General features: G+C 52.1%; 1 protein-coding gene across 1 annotated transcript; it reads right to left on the bottom strand.

Annotated features, from left to right (window-relative positions):
- Positions 1-7,845: 7,845 nt before the first annotated feature.
- On the bottom strand, positions 7,846-14,367 carry VRTN (vertebrae development associated). Its single transcript, XM_058835687.1, has 2 exons — positions 14,209-14,367; positions 7,846-10,787 (listed from the first exon to the last, which is right to left on the bottom strand). The coding sequence occupies exon 2, from the start codon at positions 10,784-10,786 to the stop codon at positions 8,759-8,761; it is 2,028 nt and encodes a 675-aa protein (XP_058691670.1). The 5' UTR covers position 10,787; positions 14,209-14,367; the 3' UTR covers positions 7,846-8,758.
- Positions 14,368-21,696: the final 7,329 nt, after the last annotated feature.

Raw genomic sequence — 21,696 nt, 5'->3', positions numbered from 1 at the left:
CTTAGAGAAGAGTAATAAAGGGCAGACTCGCCCAGCACCCATGTGATGGTTTTCATTCCCCTCTTCTGCATGTGCTCAGCCATCCTGGACACCCATTCCTCCAAATAACCAAGCAAGAGCAATATTTCAGGAGAGGGGACATCTCTGGGTGTATCTGCAGCTGGGGTGACCGGCCCTACAGCTGCAGCTCAGTGCTGCCCCAGCTAAAGCCCTCCTCATCTCTCCCCTTCAAGTACCTCAGAATCAGCAGGGCTGGGGAGTCCCTGCTGATTCTGGTCCAAACAAAATTATTTGGGCCACCAGGCTAGAATCTACAATAAGATACAGCATTTGCGTCTGAACCTGTAATTCTTCCAGCTGGTTCCCTCCAGGGCCTTCCAAGGGTGGGGGGATCCAGCAGTCTTCAGCCCACTTCCCACGGCCATTCCATCCCTCTGAACCCCAAACTGCTTCTTTGTCTTTTTTTAATTGGAGATGCATGGAGAAGGAGCGGGCTAAAGGGCCAACAGAATTAGAGTCTTTTCCACTAATAGCCTGAATCTCTGATGAACTTGTCAAAGCGGGGGAGAAGGGGCTGTGCCAGAGCATCCCTAAGGGGGACATTATGCAAATGGAGAAATTAGTCGGAAACAGCCTGAAGGGAAACGTGGTAATTGAAATCCGAGGAAGAGCATGATCACTGCTAAATAACTTACTACAAACTCACAGCATCTGCTGTAGCTGCCTAAACAGAAGGGAAGCAAAAAGGCAACAAGACACAGCAGTCAGGGAAGGTTCAAGCTCCAGAAATTTGATTGAGCTTAAAAAAGTTAAACTAAACTCTACCAGTGGGTGTGGAAGAAGTGACTCTTCACCCCCTTCCTCCTGTCCTCCCAGAGAAGGGGTCCCTCTCCCTCAGCTCAGCAGCAGAGCTCTGTAGTGGTCCAGATCACACAGGGGATACTCAGAAATTTGGGAGGAAGGAGGAATAGCCTTTATTTAGCCTCCTTTTAGTGGAGGAGGGTTGGTAAAACAGTGATGTCCTATAACGACAACCTGCTGTCCTTCTCTGCATCTCAGAGCTTTCTAAAAAATAACTGCTGTGGTACTGGAATAGTTCCATGACACAGCAGAACAACTCCCTCTTCTCCATTCATGCCTAGGAGTTATCTGTTTGTAACCAAGTTTCCCACCAGATGGCTGCAGGTGCCTGTCCCTGTGAGCACAGGCACCTCAGCACAGGTCTTTCAATCCCCTGGCCTCAGCAACCCTGTACCATCACCCCCCTGCCCACTGCTCCTCAAATGCCCATGGCCTGGCTCAGTTGCCCCACCAGTACTACCAGCCTTCATCCTAAGCCAGTGACACTGACAGACAGACACACACAGTCAGCAGAAAGCCCATTTCCTGCCGCCTTCCCCAAATCTGTGCACAACCACCCCTCTCTCGTTTCACACACTCTCTGGCCTTTGAGTTGCCAGAAGTGCCATGACCAGGTGCCCTCCTTGCTGTGAGGACCAAGCCAGCCTCACTCCCTGGACTGGTTGAACATCCCCTCCATCCCTCCCCTACCTTGGAGATGCTCCTTGCTCAGCCAGGAGCTCAGAGCAGCACTGTCTGAGGTATATTGGGATTTGGTTTCTTTTCACAGCAGTGGAAAACATGTTGTCTTCCAGCTTGAGCTCCTTTTGTAACCTCCCCAGCATCAAGGTGAGCACTTCCTGTGGGCCCTTCTCTTCAGAAGCAGCTAAGGACAGGGTGGATGGAGCTGTGCCAAGGGCGAGGGTGGCCTTTGAATTCTACCTCCTTCTGGGATGCAGCCAGGAAGAAAGCTGCTGAGGAAAAAAGCACCTGCACCTCAGCACAGATCTGAGCGATCAATGCATCTGAGCTGTCGCCTGCTCCGCTGCCACTGCTCGCCCCTTGGCAAGTGCTGCAGTGTGCCAACAGTCCCACTGGCTACAAATAGGAGCTGGGAAGTGGTGATGGGGGAAGCTGGGATGGGGCCATGCTGGATCTCACTCCTCTTCCCACAGGGATGAGGTGAGAGGATGGCAAAGGGGAAATAAACTGGTGTGGTTTGTGGGGGACTCAGAACCCTTGTGGGACACTGTCCCCAGCCAATGGGATCCACTAGGACACCAGTCCTCCCACACACCCCCAGCCAACCTGCCCCTCCTTGGGGTCAGCCCCAAGGTGGGTGATGTGGAAACTACCAGAGCAGGATATGGGGTGTCCTTTCTGCTGCTCTCCCAGCACCCTCACTCCCTGGGTGGACAAAGCCCCTTGCAGAGGCAAAGCCACCATCTGCTTTTCTCACCAGCACCCATCAGTGGGGTGGGATTGCAACCATGCTGGTGGAGCAGAAATGCCTTTATTTCAGCCCCATCTCTCATCTGGAGGATGGTGAGAACAGGGACACAGGGAAATAAAAACAGAGTGAGTCCTTTGGCTCACTTAATAGCATAGTGAATGTTTTCCCTTCACAGTAATCCAGTAAGAAAATAGCTAATTATCTGAGACAGGGTAAATTTTTATTTCTGTCAAAAAAAAAAACCCTTTAAAAATCATGTAGCAGTGCACCTCTTCACCCAGTTTATCTTCTCCTCTTTGCTCCCCAAAAACAGCCTGCAGTGGAGAGAGCATGGGGAAGCACAGCCTGTGGCAATGCCATCTCTCCTGGGGCTGGCAGGGAGGATTTTTGCAGAGAGAAGCCAATTAAGAGCTATCATTCAGGCAGGCATCAGCTGCTGAGAAATCAGGAGCTTCATTACCTCTCTTCTCACCACACATGCAGGCACCAGCTCACTGTTCCAGACTCTGGTAGCCACATGTGCCGGAACACACTGCTGGGGTCAAGCTGTCCCCATGGGGCAAGAGGACAGGTGCTGTCAAGAGGGGACAGAGCACCTTGCTGAGGACAAGGTATATGGTGTCTCCTTGGTCACTGGTGAGTGGCAGGGCTTGCTGGGATGCCTCTGGAGGGCTTGGTTAGTGAGGGTGGCACAGGAGGGTGTTGGCACCACCCTCCACTGCTCACGTGTCCCTTGTGGTGCTACGGAACTGTACCAAATTTAGTCCCCTCTCCACTGTTCCACTCTGTGTCCTGGTGGTGTCCAGGCACAGTGACATTTGGGGACCACAGCTGCAGGTGTGCTGCTCCTCTGAGCTGACCCTGGTTTTGCTCTAGTTGATGTCTGGGCCAGATCCCAGAAGCAAGGAAGGCCTCTGCAGATGGACCACAAATGCCTTTCAGTAGGTGTAACTTGAAGATGCAATTTAAATCTTCTCACTGATGGTACTTCCAAAGCTTTGGAGATTCAAGCCTAACAGGTGTCAGAAGACCCAATTTAGGAATTCCTAGGCCAGACAGGGCCTGTGTCTCCCCACCCAAAATCAGCAGGATCTCCCCTCAGGCCGAGAAGCTGGTGCTGCCCCTTGAGCTATGCCAGAGGATGGAATGGATGGGACTGGATGGGTGGTGGAAAAGCCTCTCTTCTCCCCCCCCCCCCCGCTCCACTTCTGCCCATTTCTGCTCAGGAGCTTTTCTGGCTGTAGGGCTGGGCTCAACTTGCTCCCATCCTCTGAAGGCCTCCCAGCAGAAATGCCCCCACTCTGCAATTGCTCTCTCTACTTTTGGAGACACAATGCTTAACCAGTTTTTAATCCTCTCAATATTTGCTGACTTCATTTTTAAATGAATCTTGCTGCTTAGTCAAAATGTCAGGCAGGATCAATCCCAGTTTCTCACAGGAATCAGAGTGGAGACAGAGCGCTGCCTTCTCCTGGCACAGAGAGCTGAGGGACAGCCCACTGGGCGAGGGGTCCTTCCTGCCACCCAGTCAGGCTCCCTGCCCAGACTCACACAGTTACAGAAGTGCCATGAAGATATGACTTTCTTCCAAGCACCTTAGTTTGGCAGGACTGTGTGTCCATCCTGCCACAGCTCTCCTACCTTTCCCAGCACTACAGTTACTGAAGTGATGGAAAAGGGATGGGGAGATCAGTAAAGGAAGATGCCAGGGGAGGAGAAATGAAATGCAAAGATAAGTGCAGTATCTGCTGAAATGCCATCCTCAAAATAGTTTGTCAAAGTCTAGGCATAGGCACCAAACTCTTGACAGTATTAGGCTAGGAAAAGGGAAGTTTGCTTCCAAGACTGCTTTCATACCTAAGTACTTTCTCCAAAACTGCAGTATTTTCCAGGTGTTGACTGTGCTAAAATAGCCTTACACATCAGGTTACTTGTTTTCTAGAAGAGGAAAGGTTGGAAACACCACATCTGGAATTTGGGCAAACTGCTGGGATGGAACCACACCAAGAGTTATGAGGTGGGGACTGGTCCAAGAAAGCTAAGACAGATATTAATGGGCTGTTTATATTTTCAAAGATCAGTTTGGCTGGAGGGCCAGATCTTTGCAGATCTATATGAGGATTGATCTTTCATATTTTCACTAGCAAGCTGGCATAGGAAAGAGGGGTACCTTAACGTCATTTGCTAATGAGACAAATTAGGAAATTGAAATTTTGTTTTCAAATGCAGACAAAAGTTTCCAAATTTTCAATATACATTATATTTTCAGTAATATATTTTCAAGTACAACAAAAATTTTGTTTTGAAATACAGAAGAGTAGAGAAACTGGGCTACCTTGAAGGCAGGAGTAGTGGAGATGGGATGAAATGCAGGGAAATGTGATGAGGTGTTGCCAGCAGGAATTGCTGCAGCAGGCAGGGAGGTCCTCAGCTGGCAACAACCAGGAAAAAGCCTGAGCCATTGCTCCAACATGAAAAAAGCAGATCTGATGTTTGGGTAATTGGTTCAGCAAAAAAATATTCATGAAGCATAATGGCAGGGCAGTGATGGGCCACAGCTGGACTCCAGAAGATTTTCAGCCACAGCACATGAGATGAATTTTAATGGAAAGGAGGCAGAGCAGGTGGTGGAAGAACAGGGAACAGGACCTGGCAGTGGCTGGCGTAACCTGATGGGACAGAGGCAGATGGCTCCCTACAACTATCCCTGGGGCACAGGAGGAAAAAGATCCTGTTTGAACTGAAGTGGCTTGGCAGCACTAGTTGCCTGTAGTCTGGACCTATGGAGGGAATTATGCAGGGGACTGATAAAAGTGATCCCTTTTTTTCCTCTTTTTCTTCTCATCTTTTTTTCCCTCCCCACACAGACATTCTTGACAATGAATTGCTGCTATGCTTGTCAGCTCGTGAGCAGTTTTGAATGATGGCTCTGGCTTCTCTATCTTCCTGCTGCTGCTACTTCTCCACTCTGATGATCCCAGAAAAGCAGAGGAGCTATCCTGTGAAATGCGACCCTTTTGCCACGTTGATATTGCTCTTTGCACCAAGCTGCCTGTGCAAAATCTGGAGGCAAAGCCATGCTTGAGCTAATGTGTATCAGCAAAGTGCCCCAAAGCTTTGCTTAGGCACCATCAACTGTTCCCACAGCACCTGGGCAGGCTCTGCTGCCCTGCACTGCCCACCTTCCCCACTCCTCCCACAGATGAAAATGAGATGCCTTATTGGCATGGCAGAGGAGAGCCCTAAATTACAGGTAAGCAAAAGGCTGGTCCCCACGTGCTTTGCAGCCCCTCAGCCTCTGGTTTTCAGTCACCTTTTAATTTTTATCTTTTCTGGAGTCAATATTTTTAAGTCCCTGTCTGTGAAGGAGTTTAGGTGACACCTGAGCTAAACCCCACTTCCCAGGTGCAAAGGGAGAGAATCACCATCTGGTACCTGGCAGTGTGATGTGAAACGGCAGAGCCTGCCTCAAAGGCATCTCCCAGCACCAGCTCAGTGTGAGAGCAGCATGACATTTACAAATCAAGTGCTACAATTTCCCCCCCATTTAAGCTCTGCTCAGCCACAAACAACATCAATAATGAGCAAGCACCACCACCCATTTAGGTGGTGCCAGCTGGCAGCGATCCAACATGGCCTGCTCCCAGCAAGGCATAGAGAGGGACATGAATATTATTTTACCCACCATGCCCCACCCAGGCATCCAGCTAAGGCAGGAAAAACAATACACCTAGATGTCTTCACCAGACCTTCTAAATATTGTCTTGCAAAGGGTTGGGGAACTCAGAAGAGACTGATCCTGCAACCAGCCAGGTGTGATGCATGCAGCACTCTCAGTTCAGGGTGAGTTGTCTGATGTGAAGAAGCCATTCCTTCATCCTGCAGAGCACTGGGCCCTGCCACAAAGCACCCCCCAGGCTCTCCTGGTGCCCAACTGCCCCCAGCAGTGACCACCACCCTTCATGCTGTGCCCTGCTGATGGATGTCCCAGCCCTGCTGTCAGGCACAATCTCCCACAGCCTCACAGCCACCCAAATAGGGCCCATGTTTGCACCCACTGCCAGAAAACCCACCCTCCCTGCTGCTTCCCATGGCTCAGGCAAGGCAGGGAACGCTCTGGGGGTCTTCCATCCATTGCCACAGCTGCCACCACAACCACTGCTGCTAAAAGCAGCTATCTCCAGCCTCCAGCAGTTTGGAGACATAGGTAATCTTTCTGGAGTAATTACCAGTTCCATCCCTTAGAGGAGTTCACGGATGAGTCCTCCCTGGCAGCTAATTACTTCAATTACTTCCTGACACAGAGCCCAGGGCTCTCTGCAGCAGCACACAGCACTGCTTAGCAGCTCCCTGCTCCTTCTGTGCTTCCCTTCCCAAAGCAGCAAGTGCCCCAGAACCCCTCCTCTGGGACCACAGAGGACATGCTGGAGTGGGTGGGTGGTGGTGAGATTCTCCCATTGCCAAGGACAAGGAGCTACATGGTTTCTCAAGACATGCCCCAGATGCTTGTTCAACATGGCTGCCTCACCTTAAGGGAACCCTGAGCACCCCTTTCTCCTACAGGCTGATGCAGAAGAAAGCTCAGCAGAACTTTCTAGCATAGGGCTCCCTCTGCCTAGGAGGCTCACAGGGAGTGAAGCCAGACTACGTTAGGAACAGGACTGGATCGTAGCAGCCAGTGACAGGTTCCAGACACCTAAAGGAAAAACAAGTTATTTGCAAACAAGTTTGGGAAGAGGGGGTGTGACAGAGCAGGGGGATGGATTTGGGACAGACACACCACCTGTGTATTGCATTTCCTCATAACATAGTCACCAAAGCTCATAATGCCCTGTCAAAGGCCTGAGAGTAAGACAAGAGTCAGTCCTGCTGACTCAGGAACCCACCTTGTAAATGCAGAGTTTGGGAAGCTCTCCCCCCACATCTGTAGGTTGCTCTGACTTCTGACAGCTTCCTGGGAAGCAAGACCAGGTACTGCAGTTGTCAGCACAACCCTCAGTGGTATCAGCCAGCCCTAGACATCTTACAGCTTAGTCCTGCACAGCCATGCTGACAGACACCACAGGAAAACTCACACACTAAGGGGACGAGGGTTTTTGGAGTCAGGCAGAGACCTCCTCAGCCTTATGCCTCAAGATGCTCATGGGGCAGAGGTGCAAACAGCTGGTTTCAGCTCCCAGTACACCACCACCAATTCAGGGCAGCACCACCAACATCTCAGACATTGTCACTGCATCCCTGCTGTCACACAGGGCTGTGCACACTGGGTTATCTCCAGCCTTGCATCTGTTCTGGAAGGCAAGCCTTAGGCTCTTACCAAGGAGAGCACAGCTCCAGCCAGGCCACCGGAGAGGAGACATCAAGCAGCAGACACTACCCACCAGGAACTAGGAAGCAGAAGAAGACCATCTCAGGAGAAGGGACTGAGGTGTGTACAGGCTCTCTGTGCCCATTTGCGTTTTAGAAAGCAGAGAGGGAGGGGAAACCTTGCCTAGAAATCATGCAGTGAGAATGAGAAACCACACAGGACTAGGAGTGGAAGAGTATTTATTACTTTGGTTTGTTACAAGTAAGAGACAGGCATCCATCCTGCTTGCAGCACAGCACAGGGGACGCAGGGACACTGGGAACACAAGTTGCAGTCTCTGCATTCTCCTAGACATCAGGGAAGAGAGACCCTAGAAAAGTAAGGCAGCTGCCAGCTGAGAGAATGGTTTGTATGAAAAGTTATTGCTACAAGACCTGGAAGGTCAGGGACAGCTTCTCCAGAGCCTGCAAAAGACACTGACTCATAGCTTAGCATGCCCAGCATACAGACTACAGTGAGGACACAAAAAACCCTCATCTACCAGCCTCTGCTCCATCTAGGAAAGATCAGGTCAGCCACAGACTGGTATTAAAAGCCAGAGCTTCACTCACCCCAAGTGAAGCTTTAATTGTCTTTAGCTGGAAAAAGCCCAGACCAAAGATGCTTCTTACATAAAGCTGAGCACTCCCCAAACTTCTCCTCACCTACAGCTGAGCCAGTACTACTCTGTACACTGATGAGATGCTATGGCACCTCCATACTCATCCTGCACATCTGCATTACTCATTCAAGCAACTGCCAGAACAGAGGGACCTTCACATCCTCCATCTCATGAGGCCCAGCAGCATCCCATGACACTGGCACAGTACTACCTCCCTTGCTCATCCTCTGAGCACAAAGAGAGGAAAATTACCTGGCCTCTCTCCCTTGGGATACTCAATGCCTTTTCCTTCCACTCCTCCAGCCTCTGGGAATAGGCACTGTGAGGATGCTCCCATACCTGATTGAACCACACAAAAAAGAAAGCCAGAGACTAGGAACAAAACAAAACCAAACCAGAACAAAAATTAGCGAGGCCCCCAACCTGGGCACCCCACCAGAGAGCCAAAGGGCACATCAGCAGAGGAGCTGTGGCCAAGCAAGCTGGCAGCTGGTGCTCAGGCATCCACCAATGTCAGCCCATCGTGCAGAGCACGCTTCCACATGTAATAGGTGGAACGGGCCGTGAGCGGGAAGCGGGCACTGAACTCTTTGTAGGTTGGGAAGGTCTTCGACTCAAAGCGCTGCTGCAGGAACAGCTTGGCCTGTGCCTTGAATTGGGCAGTGGCAATCACATCCATCACAAACATCCGGCTGTTGGCTCTCTCCGACATGGCATAGCTTGAAACGGTGGTGTTGTATGGCATGGCAGGCACTAGCTTATCTATGTGCTTGGTGGCTGCCTCCAAATGGCACTGCGGTTTGAGGCCTGGCTCTGCTTTTGGAGGTGCCAGGGAAGCCACACGGTTCAATGGCAGGCTGGAGCTGCTCCACGGCAGACGATGCTGCCAAATGGTTTGGCCACTGCCCTTCCAAAACCAGTAGGCTGTGGAGGAGAGAGATGGATAGCGCAGGCGGTACTTGCAGAACGGCAGCTGCCATTGCTGGACCTGCCTCCTGGCCACATCTCGCAGCTGCTTTCTCCAGCACAGAGAAGGATGGAGCTGCAGGAGACTCCTGGACGCTGACCGGTCTCCATTCCGTCTCTTCCTAACAGGCACGCTGCTTGGCTTCAACTGCAGGAATGGCTTTCCTATAGCCAGAGTTTTCTGGTTATCCAAGGGTGATTGGGGGTGTTTGAAGTTGGGGTTCTCCTTGATTGCTTTTCTTCGCCAGTTATAGTAAGTGGACCTGGAGATGCCAGGGAAGCTGCGTTTGAAGCACCTGTAAGGCACCAGAGTGTTCATGGAAATGCATTTCTCCAGGTAGGATTTGGCTCCTTGCATAAAGATTCCTGCTTGAATGGGATCTAGGGAAGGACTTGAGGATTTTAAGCTCCCCTGTGGATTTGCTGGCTCATTTACATCAGCCTTTTTTGGGACAACCCTGTGAAGTTCCTGCAACCTGTGGGCCTCAGACAGAGCAGAGGCATCACCATTGACCATGCTCTGCATCTCATGCTTCCAGGCATAGTACGTGGATCGGGAGATTTCTGGAAACATTTGTCGGAAGTGCTGGAGGGGGATTACATTGCCCTCCTGAAAGCAGGACTGGAGGAAATGTTTAGCTGCAAACCTGGCAGCCGCTTTCTGCCGGTGTTCACGAGACTGGCGCTTCCAGCGGTAGAAGGTGCTCTTGGTAATGCTGTAGCGGTCACGCAGGTTGGAGTAGGTCAACTGAGGGTCACTGTTCAGCAGCTCAAGAGTCTTCATGGGCTGGACAGGAGGCTCTGGTGAAGGTATTGTGGGCTCCAGCTCCTCCAGGCCAACCACAGCCACAAAGTACTGCGCTTTGAAGACTTGCTGGGAAAGCTGCTGCCCAGACCACATGATGTGTAGCGTGGAGGTTCGTGGGCCACACTTCCTGGGCCGGATAAGCCGGTTAAAATAGGGTCGGATCTTCAAGTTGCTCATAGGATAGATGGAGTAGATGTTACACTGCAGTACTGAGGCAAGAGCATAGACATGCCACATGTTGGCAAAGGTTCCAGGAAAACAGGTAGCTTTGATATCAGCATCAAAGATGGCTTCCAGGATAGCCATGGGGAGGCTGGTCATCTCTGGGGTCTCCTCAGTGCAGAGGGAATAGCGGGCAGCCTGCAGCATCACTTTGGAATCAATCATGCCATTCAAGTAGTATTGTTTGTGCAGCAGCATCTCCACCACAGTACGCACCTGCAGCTCCAGGCTGAGGCTGGGGTTGCCCCAGAGCAGCACACTGGCAGCCTCAAAGAGGCGGTTTCCCTCACCTTTGCAAACGAGAGGCAGCATGTTACTTGGGGCATCCTCAGGATAGAGGCTCCTGGCTACTCGGTCAACCTCCAGCTCCTCTTGGAACTGACTCCCACAATAGCCAGGTAGGGAGAAAGATGACAAGGTCCTCTCCGCCTCCAGCGCAGCACTGGTGAGGCCCTCCAGACCAAAGCATTCGGTGGCTTCTTGTAGCTCCTGCAGCACAGACTGCACCAGCTGGTGCCTCTGGATCATCCTGAAGGATGGCAAAAAGAAAGAAGTCACTGGAAATGAAGTGCACCCTCCAGACTGGCAGCGGCCTGGCCTCCAGGTCCAGCTCCTGCCCAAAGGACAGGATGGGGAAAAAAGGTAGAGGAAAGGCCACCATGCACATTCCAAGGACTAAGGAGGAAGCCTCGGTCCTCACCAGGCAGACCTGGGAGTGAGACACGGGCTCAGCTTGCTCACCAGTGACCTCCTGTGGGCAGCACATGTGGCACACAGCCTCCACTTGTCTAAAACTAAGGAGTGACCTCACCCATGGGGTGAGAAGCCAGGTCACCTCCTGCCACTGCATACCTGGCTTTGGGTCTGGCATCACCCCTACCTCTTCCAGTAGTAGTTCCATCATTTCTGTTGTACTACTCCCCTACCAGCACCCAGAGAGAAGAGTTTCGCTCAAAGGGAAAGTGTTCATCTCTGCAGGAAAGGACCTGTGACAGAACCACTCAGAGTAAGGCCATAGATGCACCTGGCTCAAGCTGTTCAAGCTCAACAGAAGAAGGGGAAAGGAGCGTGTTCTCTCCCTCAGAGCAGGGCACTGCAGCTGCACTCATTTCCCACACCAAAAACTGTCACAAAATCTGGGATGGAAGTGAGAGCCAGCCCAAGCCATGGCTACTGCTGCTTGAGCCGACACTAGATGTCACTTGCTGCTCAGCCGACACACACCACCAGCTAAGGAGAAGGCACAAAAGGAGGGCTTCCCCTAAATGAACTACCAGATGAACTTTTGAGGCAACCCAATAGTACAGACAGGGTACAAGCACTGAGTGGGTATATCAAAGTCTTTATGGAATGCTCCTCCTTGCCTGAGCAGGTCCCAGTCCTGTCCTACCTCCCCCTCTGCATGCCAATACCCACTCATGAAATACAAAGGGCCAAACCTGCACTGCCCTCTTTGTCCAGCTTTTGGATTCCTATGTGGTTCTCTCTCCACCATTCCAGGAGCTTTCATGATAGCTGCACAGGTCTTAACTCCAGCTTCATCAGTGCAGCCCTCTTCAGCATCCTTTCACTGTCAGGCTCAGGCCTCTCCCCAGCTAGCCTACTCTCTCCCTCTTGGGCCAGTTTTCTCCTGAGGACCACAACACCTCACTCAAGAAGCCAAATCTCCTCTATTTTCTCCTAAGATTCATTCTCATATCATGCCAAATATGTACAGCATCACTTTACAGCCTGCTCAGTTCACAGCCCAGCCAGAGCTCACCTTCTCTCAACACTTCACAGTTATCACTATGCACTCACAGCGCTGTGGGGTACATGAGGAACAGCAGAAGCAGGAAAAGCAGCAGCTCTGCAGTAAAGCAGATGTCCTGCCTGAACTCTCACAATTTTCAGCCTTGCTGCAGAGATGATTATTAGTGCTGTAACATCTGTAGCCTCTGGCCATGACCAAACCACATGAGGTGCCACAGAATCACATGGATACATACAGGCTCTTCATCACAAGAAGCCTCCGTGCTGCTGCTGCCCCTTGCCTTTAATCAGATCACAGGTAGTCACCAATTGCATCCCTTCCCCTGCTCCAAACTCCTCCACAATCTCCTGCATGTCAGAGGCCAGAACATTCTTACAGCTGCTCCCACAGCTGTAGGGCATCAGTTACTAGAGACAAACACAGGAGAATGCACACAGCTGTGAAGCAGGGAAGATTACACTAGTCCTAAAATCCTGGTCTGAGAAGGTATGGAATTGTCACTTCAGGTCAGGTCTACATTGTTATTTTCCTAGAAGTTTGTAGAAACTTACACTAGTTTATAAAAATTTTGACTAAGCCTATGTTGAGTGACATGTGTTTGAGAAGGTGAAACAAAGGCACAACTCAGGGCAACTTATAGGGCTGACAGAGCCCAAGTCCTCCCTCTCTGTGGTCTGCCAAATGCTTTAGGGGCCAGCAACCTCTACTTCCAGCAGCCAAGGTTTGCTGAGCACTATCCCACCAGAAGAGCCAAGAAAAGTAAGACAGACTTTTTTCTCCCTGGAGAGGTTGAGGATATACTTGACACAGGCTAGAGAGCATCAGCAACAACCCTGGTATTTCTGTCCTAGTGGGCATTTCCCACCCCCTTATAGACTAGGGGAGATAGAGAGAGGAAGAGCTGGAGGCACAGCTTAATGGCCATTAATCCTTTTCTTTAGCAATAAATCTACAGCCTCAATGTCACTGTCAGCTCCTGCTGCCCAGAGCAATCTTAAGGCAAAACCCACAGCTGAATCAGCAGCAGAGAGCTCCTGGGGTAGGCGGAGAGGCGCTTGGCTAAATCAGAAGCAGAAATCAGACAAGTTGGGGTGCTTGGTGCATGGCCAGATCAAACCCAGCAGCTCTCAGCATAGAGGACCTGATGCAAAGGGAACACTTCTCCCTGCACACGCCCAGGGAAGCATGCTGAACACTACAGACAAGTGTTCACTAAACTACCTCAGCACCAAGAAGTAACCAAGGGAGCTTCTCGCTGCTGATAAAGGTTTTACCTAACCTGGCCACTTTTGCATCGTAACAGATAAGGAAACAGCTGCAGGTCACGTTCCCTCACCTAAACTGATGGGCTGGTGGCATCCAGTAGTGCAAGTTCCCCCAGCCAGTCCCAAAAATGCTCCCACCAGCAAGAATCCAGGAGACTTCAGCCCCAACTACCCAGGACCCCGGTACCTCACAGGAGCAGGGTTACCCATGCACTCCAGCCCACCTGGGTTAAGTGGCTCACTTCTCAGCCCCAGCTGCGGGTTCAGGCCACCCCAGTAGTAATGGCTCTCATTTGAGAGAAGGATATTTGAGCTACCAGGACCGTAGAGCAGGAGCACAGAAGTGGTAGTCTCCAGGAACTGTCTAGGCTAGAAATATCACCGGAGGAGCTCCAGGGGTGAGCAGCAAAGGCAGCAGGATGCCCGCTCCATCTGCCAACATCCACACGTCCCCCGAAGCTCACAAACGGGGCGTCGCTCACCGGGACAGGGAAAAGCCTCAGACCCACCTTAACCTAGGCCGAAGCGCTGCAGCCAAGCCCAGCCTCGCCGCCCCTCGGGCGGGGGCACTGAGCGCTCGGGTGCGAGCGGCGCCTGACAGACACCCCCAGCCCCAGGCACCCGCGGCTGCTCACGCCTCCCCCGAAGGCGGCGGAGGTGGCTCTGTGCGGCTGCCCCGCGACGGGGACGGGCCCGCACCCCGGGTGGGAGCACAGGCGGCCGCTCCCCTCGCCAGGAGACAAAGGGACACACAGCCCCGGGCCGGGGAAGAGGCCGCCGGTGCCCGGGCAGCTGCCGAGCGGAGACCGAGGGCAGGACGGGACTGGACGCCCGGTCGGAGATGGTGCCGCCACAGCGGGACAGCCCGCGGGTTTGGAAGGGATGGCGAGGAGCCGCGGCCCCGACGGCGCCCAGCACGGCTCCGCACTCACCTGACTCCGCGGGTCAAGTCACGCCCAGCCCGCACCCTGGGCCGCCCCGCACCTTTAAGGGCGGCGGCAGGAAGCGGCGCGGAGCCGCGGCCGCCCCGGTGCCAGCCCCGCAGTGACCCCCGGGAGCAGGCGGCCGCGTGCGGCGCCGGGCCGGGCCGACCCGGGCCGGGCCGCCCCTCCCCTCCCCGCCGGCCCCCGCCCTCCCCTCCCCCGCCAGGAAGCGGGCCATCCCCGCGGCCCCGGCCCAGATGAAAGCGGAGCGGGCCGGGGGTCACTTCCAAAGCTAAAGTGATAATGGCCATTGTGCCGCCGCCGCCGCACTTAAAGGGCCCGCCGCCTCGGGCCGCCCTGTCCCGCTGCGCCCCGAAGCGCCCTGGCACCCTGCGCCCCGAAGCATCCTCTTGCCCCACACCTCGCCCGGGCTTGCAGACCTGTTGCGAGTGGCGGAGCCCCCTGGGGCCACGGGGTGGGAGCTGGGCGCTTGCGCGGGGCACCCATCGAGTCCCACGGGGAGCAGGCAGGTCCTAGGTGAGTGTCACTGCAGCCCAAGGGTTGGCACGTCCCGTATGTCTGCTTCCTTCTCCCGGCTGCCTCCTGATGAGGTCACGGTCCTTCTCTCCTGTTAGCTAGGAGATGTCCTTTCCTCTTCCCGAGTGCTGCCCCTTCACCAGCAAGGAGAGGCTGGTAGGAACCCTGGGCTCCTAAGGCAGTTAAAGCTGCCCATCTAAACCTCATTTGTCTGTGGGAGGCACCCAAATGACAGAAACCTTCTCCCTGTCCTCAGCTCTAGGCAGCCTCCTGGACAGCCTTACATCTGCCTGCTGGTGCCTGGGCCCTCAGTGTAGCTGTCTTTCTCCCCATTATCTCTGCCCTGCTGCCTCCTCAGCCTAATCTCGGGGCCGAGGTCCCCCTCCTTAACTCCTACTCTCACAATGGCTTCATCCTGTCTCTTGGGCATCACGTGAGGCTGTGCAAACAGCCAGCACATCAGGCACCTCGCTCCAGCATTGCTAAGTTGCCAACACCACCTCCACCCTAGGGCCTCTTCACATGTCCAGAACTCTAGAGCTTCCTCCAGAATCTGTCTCATCCCAGTCTACACTATCCCAAAACAGGAATCCAAGGAGCCCATCTGGTCTTGGGTGTGAGGCCTGGGTCCACAGGCCCAGACAGGGGTCATAGTTTGGTCAAGAGGGAAGAGTTGGGATCTTTGCTAACTGCGTCAGTGCTTTATGTCCCCTGTGTGTGTGGAGCTCTGGTGGCAGGTAGTATTTACTTTCCTTTCCCCCTCCCCAGCCTATCCCTGGGGACCAGCCTGAAACCTTCCACAACTGCCCAAAATCCAGTGAGGGGCACAAAGTAACTCCTGATGCAAGAGACAGCAAGGGCTTCCTGCCCCAGATGCCTCTGCCCTTGGGGAGCTTCACTGTGGCACTCATTTCTGCTGCAGCATTTGGCAATGAGAGGGCAGGAGGGCTCACAGAGACACCATGTATAGGATTCCTGTGCAATTCAAGAAGCGACAAAGATATTTCAAAGGGTAAATGTGCCCAGCTCCCTCTCTTGCTGCCTTCCTTTCCACTGTAGTCCAGGGACAAGCATTGCCACACAAATCAAGGCATACCTTCACTGCCCAGAAGCACATATCCCAGAGCATTTTTTTCCACTTCTCTTGTCTCACATTTGATCCCAGGAATGCAGGGGGAGGCCAGGCAAGGAGGGTTTGACCAGAGGAAAGGGCTCCCTGGAAGCTGTGGACTGGCTGCTTGAGAGTCCTCCCAGCCTCAGTTAGGAGTCATCAGCCCAGGTGACACTGAACAATGGCCTTCAGGACTCAAAGAGGTCACTCTCACTGGACACAGAGAAGCTATAGTGCAAGGAAGAGACACCTAAACCACTCCCTGGTGAGCTTTATCCCCTTCAGACAATCTTTCAAAGCCAGCTCCACTCTCTCAACCTGTCCAATCCTGGCTCTTTTCCCCTCTGGCAGGCTGGTGTTCATATCCACAGCTGCTGAGCTTCCCTTCTCATCCTTCATCCTTTTAACTTCTTCGGTTGCAAATGCAAAGCAGTGCTCACAGGGCAGTGAGACACTGGTAAATGCCGGAGTCAGCAGGGTCAGTGATTAACATAGGAGCTGGAAAACACACAAAGAGACAGCTTGGGTAGTTCTGTTATGCAGATGACTGCACACACCCGCTTCCAGCTTATAAACAAGTAGTTAGCATTTTTCTGTTCCTTGGAGGAGTTCAGTGGGGGACCAGAGTGCTTCCTACTTTGGTGCAGGATGCTTCAGCATTATAACCATGAAGACCTTTGCAGTTTAGCTATGGCTATCAGAAGCTTTTCTGTCTGTTGCGTTTTAACCTGCCTGCTTGCAGCCCATTCTCTCCCAGACTAGGCTCAGAGAAAAGGTGCTGGGATGTCCAGCTGTGGGGGGTCTCCAGGCACCATGTTACCAGACATGCTGTAAGGCAGGTTTTACTGATCCAAGGTTGGGCACAGAGATTTCTCCCAGGTCAAGAGCAACCTCTTTGTTCAGCAGATAGAGTTCTTGTTGGAAGGATGGAGAAAGGATGTCTCAAGGACCTGGTGCTGAGTTCTTGTGTAATAAGACAGGGTTCTGTCTGGAATGTGACAATCTTGACAGTGTCACACGTGGGGTAAACATTTAAACACTCAGCTATCCACCCTATCAGGAAAGTTCCCCAGTCCCACCTAGGGGACCTCCAGGAGTGGAGGGAGTCAGAGCACCCTACCTACTGCAGGGCTGTCCAGGGTGGACTAGATGAGACTATTCAGATAGGATATAGCTGAAACACCTGGGCAGCCAAATGCCATTTGGGGCAGGTCAGGCTGTGGGCCAGTTGCCAAAACCACTTCTGGAGCTGGAAAAGACTGACCCACACTATTTTATGACCATTTATGATCTATACATGGGCTAAATTGACATGTCTATCCTCTTCAAGCCATTGCTGGTGCCCTGGCTTCTGTTTTTTCCACCTTTCTCCCTCCAGAGCATTGCAGAATTAGAGTCTCTCTGGGAAGTCAGGGGAGCTGGGACTATAGATGGGCTGATGGAAATGAGAGCATGGGAGCTTTTAGGAGGGACCTAAGTGTCTACCGCCTTGTCTGCTTTCTCTCCTGTGCCTGGCATTGCTCCACAAGGAAAGAGCAATGAGCAGAGCCTGCAGCCTGAACTGGCAACAGAAATCGGGTTGCTCAGCTGCAATATGCCCACCAGTCTTAGGGAGAAGGAAGTTCAAGGGGTTCTGGTGAGATATTGCCCAAGAGGGACCTGGAAAACATGAAGTCCACCAAAATTTCTGTAGTAACTGGTTTACTGTGAATGACAGAAGCCCTGTTTTGGCATTCACATTATCTGGTACTTCTCATCCCAGACTTGAAACCATCTTTGAACCCACTGCCTCATGTCTGTGCTGAAGCCCAAGAGGTGCTCAGAGATGGGCTCTGCAGAGAAGTCCTGTGATGCACCCTCCAGTCTGTGCATGCCTGGGACAGTGCTGGACACTGGCAGACAGGTCTGCTCACATCATACTGAAAGGGAAAGTAACAAACTATAGGAAGTTTTCAGCCAGGAGTAGCAGAGCTGGAGTGATTGAATTATAAATAAGAGATGATGTGAGCGAAAAATCTATTTAGTGGTGCTGAAGTGAGAACTGTCAGGCAGGGATATTCAAGTGCAACAACCTCAGCAAGGGAGAGCAGTTAAAAGGAGTGACTTCAGCTGAGGAAAAAGGGCAACACAGACGGCAGAAGTATTTGGCCTGAACTTTAAGACAGCTTAAGCGCAAGGCCCAGCCAGAAGTGGACTCCGCCCAAGGGAAGTGGTGAACTTGTCTACACATTAGATCCCACTTTGGACAAGAGACTGGAGGCTCCTAAGTCTCTCCCACACCCTATCGTCCTCTTCCTTTGAAGTGAATCAGAACTCAGGGTTGTTCCCCATAGTCCAGCACCCATCAGTGCCACCTTCTTCCCATCCTGCAGAAAACACTAAGGGCTCTCATTGCTGTTCTCTCTCCAACTTAAAATAACTCTTTGTGGGACCAGGGGACATCAATGCTGTCTCCTGAGAGCCACTCCCTGTCCCTCTCCTAATGATTACTGCTTCCCAGTTCATCTTCTGGGTCATGTTCAGCACTGACCAGTCTAGTGCACCAGGACACACAGGAGAGCCAGGTCTGCCTGCCCCCTGCCCTGGTGTACCAGAGCCTTGAAAGTAGGTCCCATCTCTAATTCACCTCTGCTCATCTCAGGGCTCTTTTCCCTTCTGGCTTCTGTCCAACTGGGCTCCCTTTTTCTTCCCATTCTTTGAGATGGGAAGGAAAGTTTGAACTTGGTGTTGACACTGTGCTCTTGCTCCACCAGGCTTCTGTGAGGCTCCCAGGTGCACAGGAGGAAATTAAATGTGAAACAGCAAGTGAAGTACCATAGCACTGAGCACAGACTAGGAGTACTGGCAGCATCCTGTGGTCCTGGCCATAGGTGGAAGAGTGGGGGAGAGCTGGGAACTGAAGGAGATTCAAAGTCAAGATCAAAGCATTTCCCTCTGAAATCCTAACACTCTCCTTCCCTCCCACTTGCACATAAAAGCACTCTGCCCTCAGCTGGCTCTTCTCTGGGGAGGGTGAGTGGAGGAGGGGTCCCTTTAACCCCCTTTTTTTTCCTATGTTACTAAGTCTTCTCATAGGTGAAATGCTGAAAATCCTTGACCTCTCCTCCCAAATCCTGCTTCTTACCCAAATCCAAAGGGCCCAAAACCGTTTCGATGACTATGAGTTCATGGCAGACCTGGCCTGCTTTGGGGGTGTTACCAGCCAATGCCAGCATGGGGGAGATGCAGCAAGTAAAGCCTTTGAAGTGTACAGTAGAAAGACACTGTTAGAGGCAAAGCACAAGGAAGGAGGATTGAAAAGAAAGCAGAGCAGTTTGGCCCACAGGAGGGGGAAAGGCTAATTAAGACACACAGTGTGGAGAAGGAAAAGGAAGAATCATTAAGATATCACAGCAGGAGCCCGTGGTGCGGCTCCATGGAGGTTTAAGCCATGCTGAGCCTGGCCTATGCTGTTTGCTCCCCCTCAGTTTCCCATTCCCACCCTCTGCTTTGGGGTGGCACAGGAGTGTGAGGGACTCAAGTCAGTTCAGCTTGCTGATCCAGCTAAAAATAAGCCGTTTAGTTCACACCCTAATAAGAGACAGAGCTGAAATTCAGATGGGATTTTTCACTACCCCTTCCTTATTAATGATTTGACGCAGGACTAAAGCTTGTAGGTGATCCCACACTGAAGAAGCTGCAGGCTCCAGTGAGGACAGGTACCTATGAGGAGACTAGAAATTGGAAACATAGGCAGGAAATGGTGGATTCAGTTTTGGAAAGTCCAGGAAGGGGATAGTCTTCTGGCAGTGCTTCATTACGCAACATCACACAAAGCCAGCAGCATTAAGACCTGGGAAAGAGGGAAAGCAAGCTTCAGATTCAAGGCTGCAGTTTTGTGTTTCTCTCTTTCATGACATAAGCTGCTGCTTACTTCAGAGAACACCCAGGGCATTTACTGCACAAAGGCAGTGAAAGATGGGTTTGTCAGGCTTCTCCCTGCATCCCAGCTACAGGCCAGCAGGCAGAGAGGGACCACAGGGTAAAAAGAAACAAAGAGGGGCAGTGGGGAACGATGTGAGTCAGGGGCTGGGAGGCCCGGGATGCAGAAGGATCTGGCTTCCTTCACTGGTCTAGGGCAGGGCAGAAATGCATGAAGCAGGCAGGGGAGGATGGGGGATGGGATGTTTCACACCTAGCAAGCAGGAGCAGATGGGGCTGTGGTTAAACACCACAAGGAATTAACTTGCACTGCCTCAAGGAGCCCAGGACCTAGCCAGCCAGGCCCAGCTCACGCTTCCCTGGATTCATGGCATACACTTTGGTGACAGGTTAGCAATGCAGAGGGGGTTTCTCTTGGGTCTGTAGCTAGTCAGGGAGCTGAGATACGGCCCTTCAGTGCAAACAGACCCATAAAACTACTCAAGTTGTGATTCCCCAGTCCTTTCCCAAGCCCTGCCCCCAGGCACACACTGAAATGGCCATGGTGTTAGCTGGGGGAGAAACGTGAGAAGTAGAGCTGGAGTGCTGTAAAAGATGTAAATGTTTCTGTGCTGACAGCAGCTGAGTGTCTAGGGCACAGCCTCGGAGGGGGGATGGAGAGGCACCGAGAAAGTACTTCTCTTTTGTTCTTGATCTTGGCTGCCTTAGGAGGGTTCCCAGGAAAAATCGTGAAGCTGATACGCCAAAGGGAGCTCACAGCGTGTGCTTTATCAGTTGGAGGTCGTGGGGTGCCAGTGACAGAACAAAGGGAAGGGAGAAGGAAGAAGTAGGAGGGCGGGCTTGGGATAGACAGTTGTGGCCATCTCGTCTCTGTGTGAGATCCTCTGATTCCCCTGGTGCTGGAAAGCCTTTTCATCAGTCGAGGAGGGAAGGGAAGGCATATCCCCTCATCATAAAGTGGACAACACTGGAGGAAACAACAGTGGAGGAAAGGATTTAGTTCAAGCCTGGTAACCACTGACAAGGTGACACACACAATTGCCACAGCTGCCCCAGGAGAGGATGTGACTGCTTAGGAGCAACCATCACCCAGGTCTGAAGCAACAGCTGAGAAAAAAACCCCATGATTCTTTTAACATAAAAGTTAGTCATCAGTGAGGTCACGTTTTCACAGGGCTGATCTCTGCCCTCTGAAGCTTAACCTTTAGGTATGACTGATAGCATTGTGAATTCCAAAAGAGCTGAGAGAAGGGAGATGAGGGCAAGGAGAAAGGGGCACTGCTTAGAGACAAGGCCTTTTGCTGAGGAAACACACTGATGTGTCTTCTTTCATCCCTGGGAGCATATACATTGATTTTGTGAAGTGTGAAGTATGAATTATCTAGACCACTGAGCAGATAGCAGCAGAGCAATGAAGGAGATGAGGATGAAGGAAGAGAAGGAGGGCTGGGAGGCACAGAACTGGCAGAAGAACAATGCTACTAGGCATATGGGAAGAGGGACCCACAGGGTATGTGCAGAAGCCCAAAGGCTCTGCAGAAGAAATGGCATCAACAGGATGGTAGGTAAGAGACACATGAGTAAGGAAGGCACAACAGCTCACAGGATCTCTCATCTCTAATCACATGGCTTGTCCAGAAATTTACTTTTTCTGAAATATTTCATAAGTCGGACTTTTGGGTTATGAAACCAGATTCCAGCCCAAACCTGAAAAAAGAATTTGTTGGTTTCTGTATTAAAACTGGGGTCACTGAGGAGCCAGAGAGGGTCCATTCACTGACACAGCTCATTGCTGCTTTCTTGAAGTCCCTCACTCTGCCTGGGCTTTCGCTCTGGTCCGTTCCCGTTCCTGGAGCAGGGTGGGGAGCACACGCTGTCATTCACCATCTTAATTAAACATAATTCACGCTGGGGATCGCTTCCTAATC

This window comes from Poecile atricapillus, chromosome 1 (genome assembly GCF_030490865.1).
Source record: "Poecile atricapillus isolate bPoeAtr1 chromosome 1, bPoeAtr1.hap1, whole genome shotgun sequence".
In the NCBI taxonomy this organism is placed as follows: domain Eukaryota; kingdom Metazoa; phylum Chordata; class Aves; order Passeriformes; family Paridae; genus Poecile; species Poecile atricapillus.
Note: the sequence above shows the minus strand (reverse complement) of the source record. Positions and strands in the feature narration are given on the sequence as shown.

What these genes read in the sequence shown, in the direction of transcription:
- VRTN (XM_058835687.1), bottom strand. Translation starts at nt 10,786, where the DNA reads ATGATCCAGAGGCACCAGCTGGTGCAGTCTGTGCTGCAGGAGCTACAA.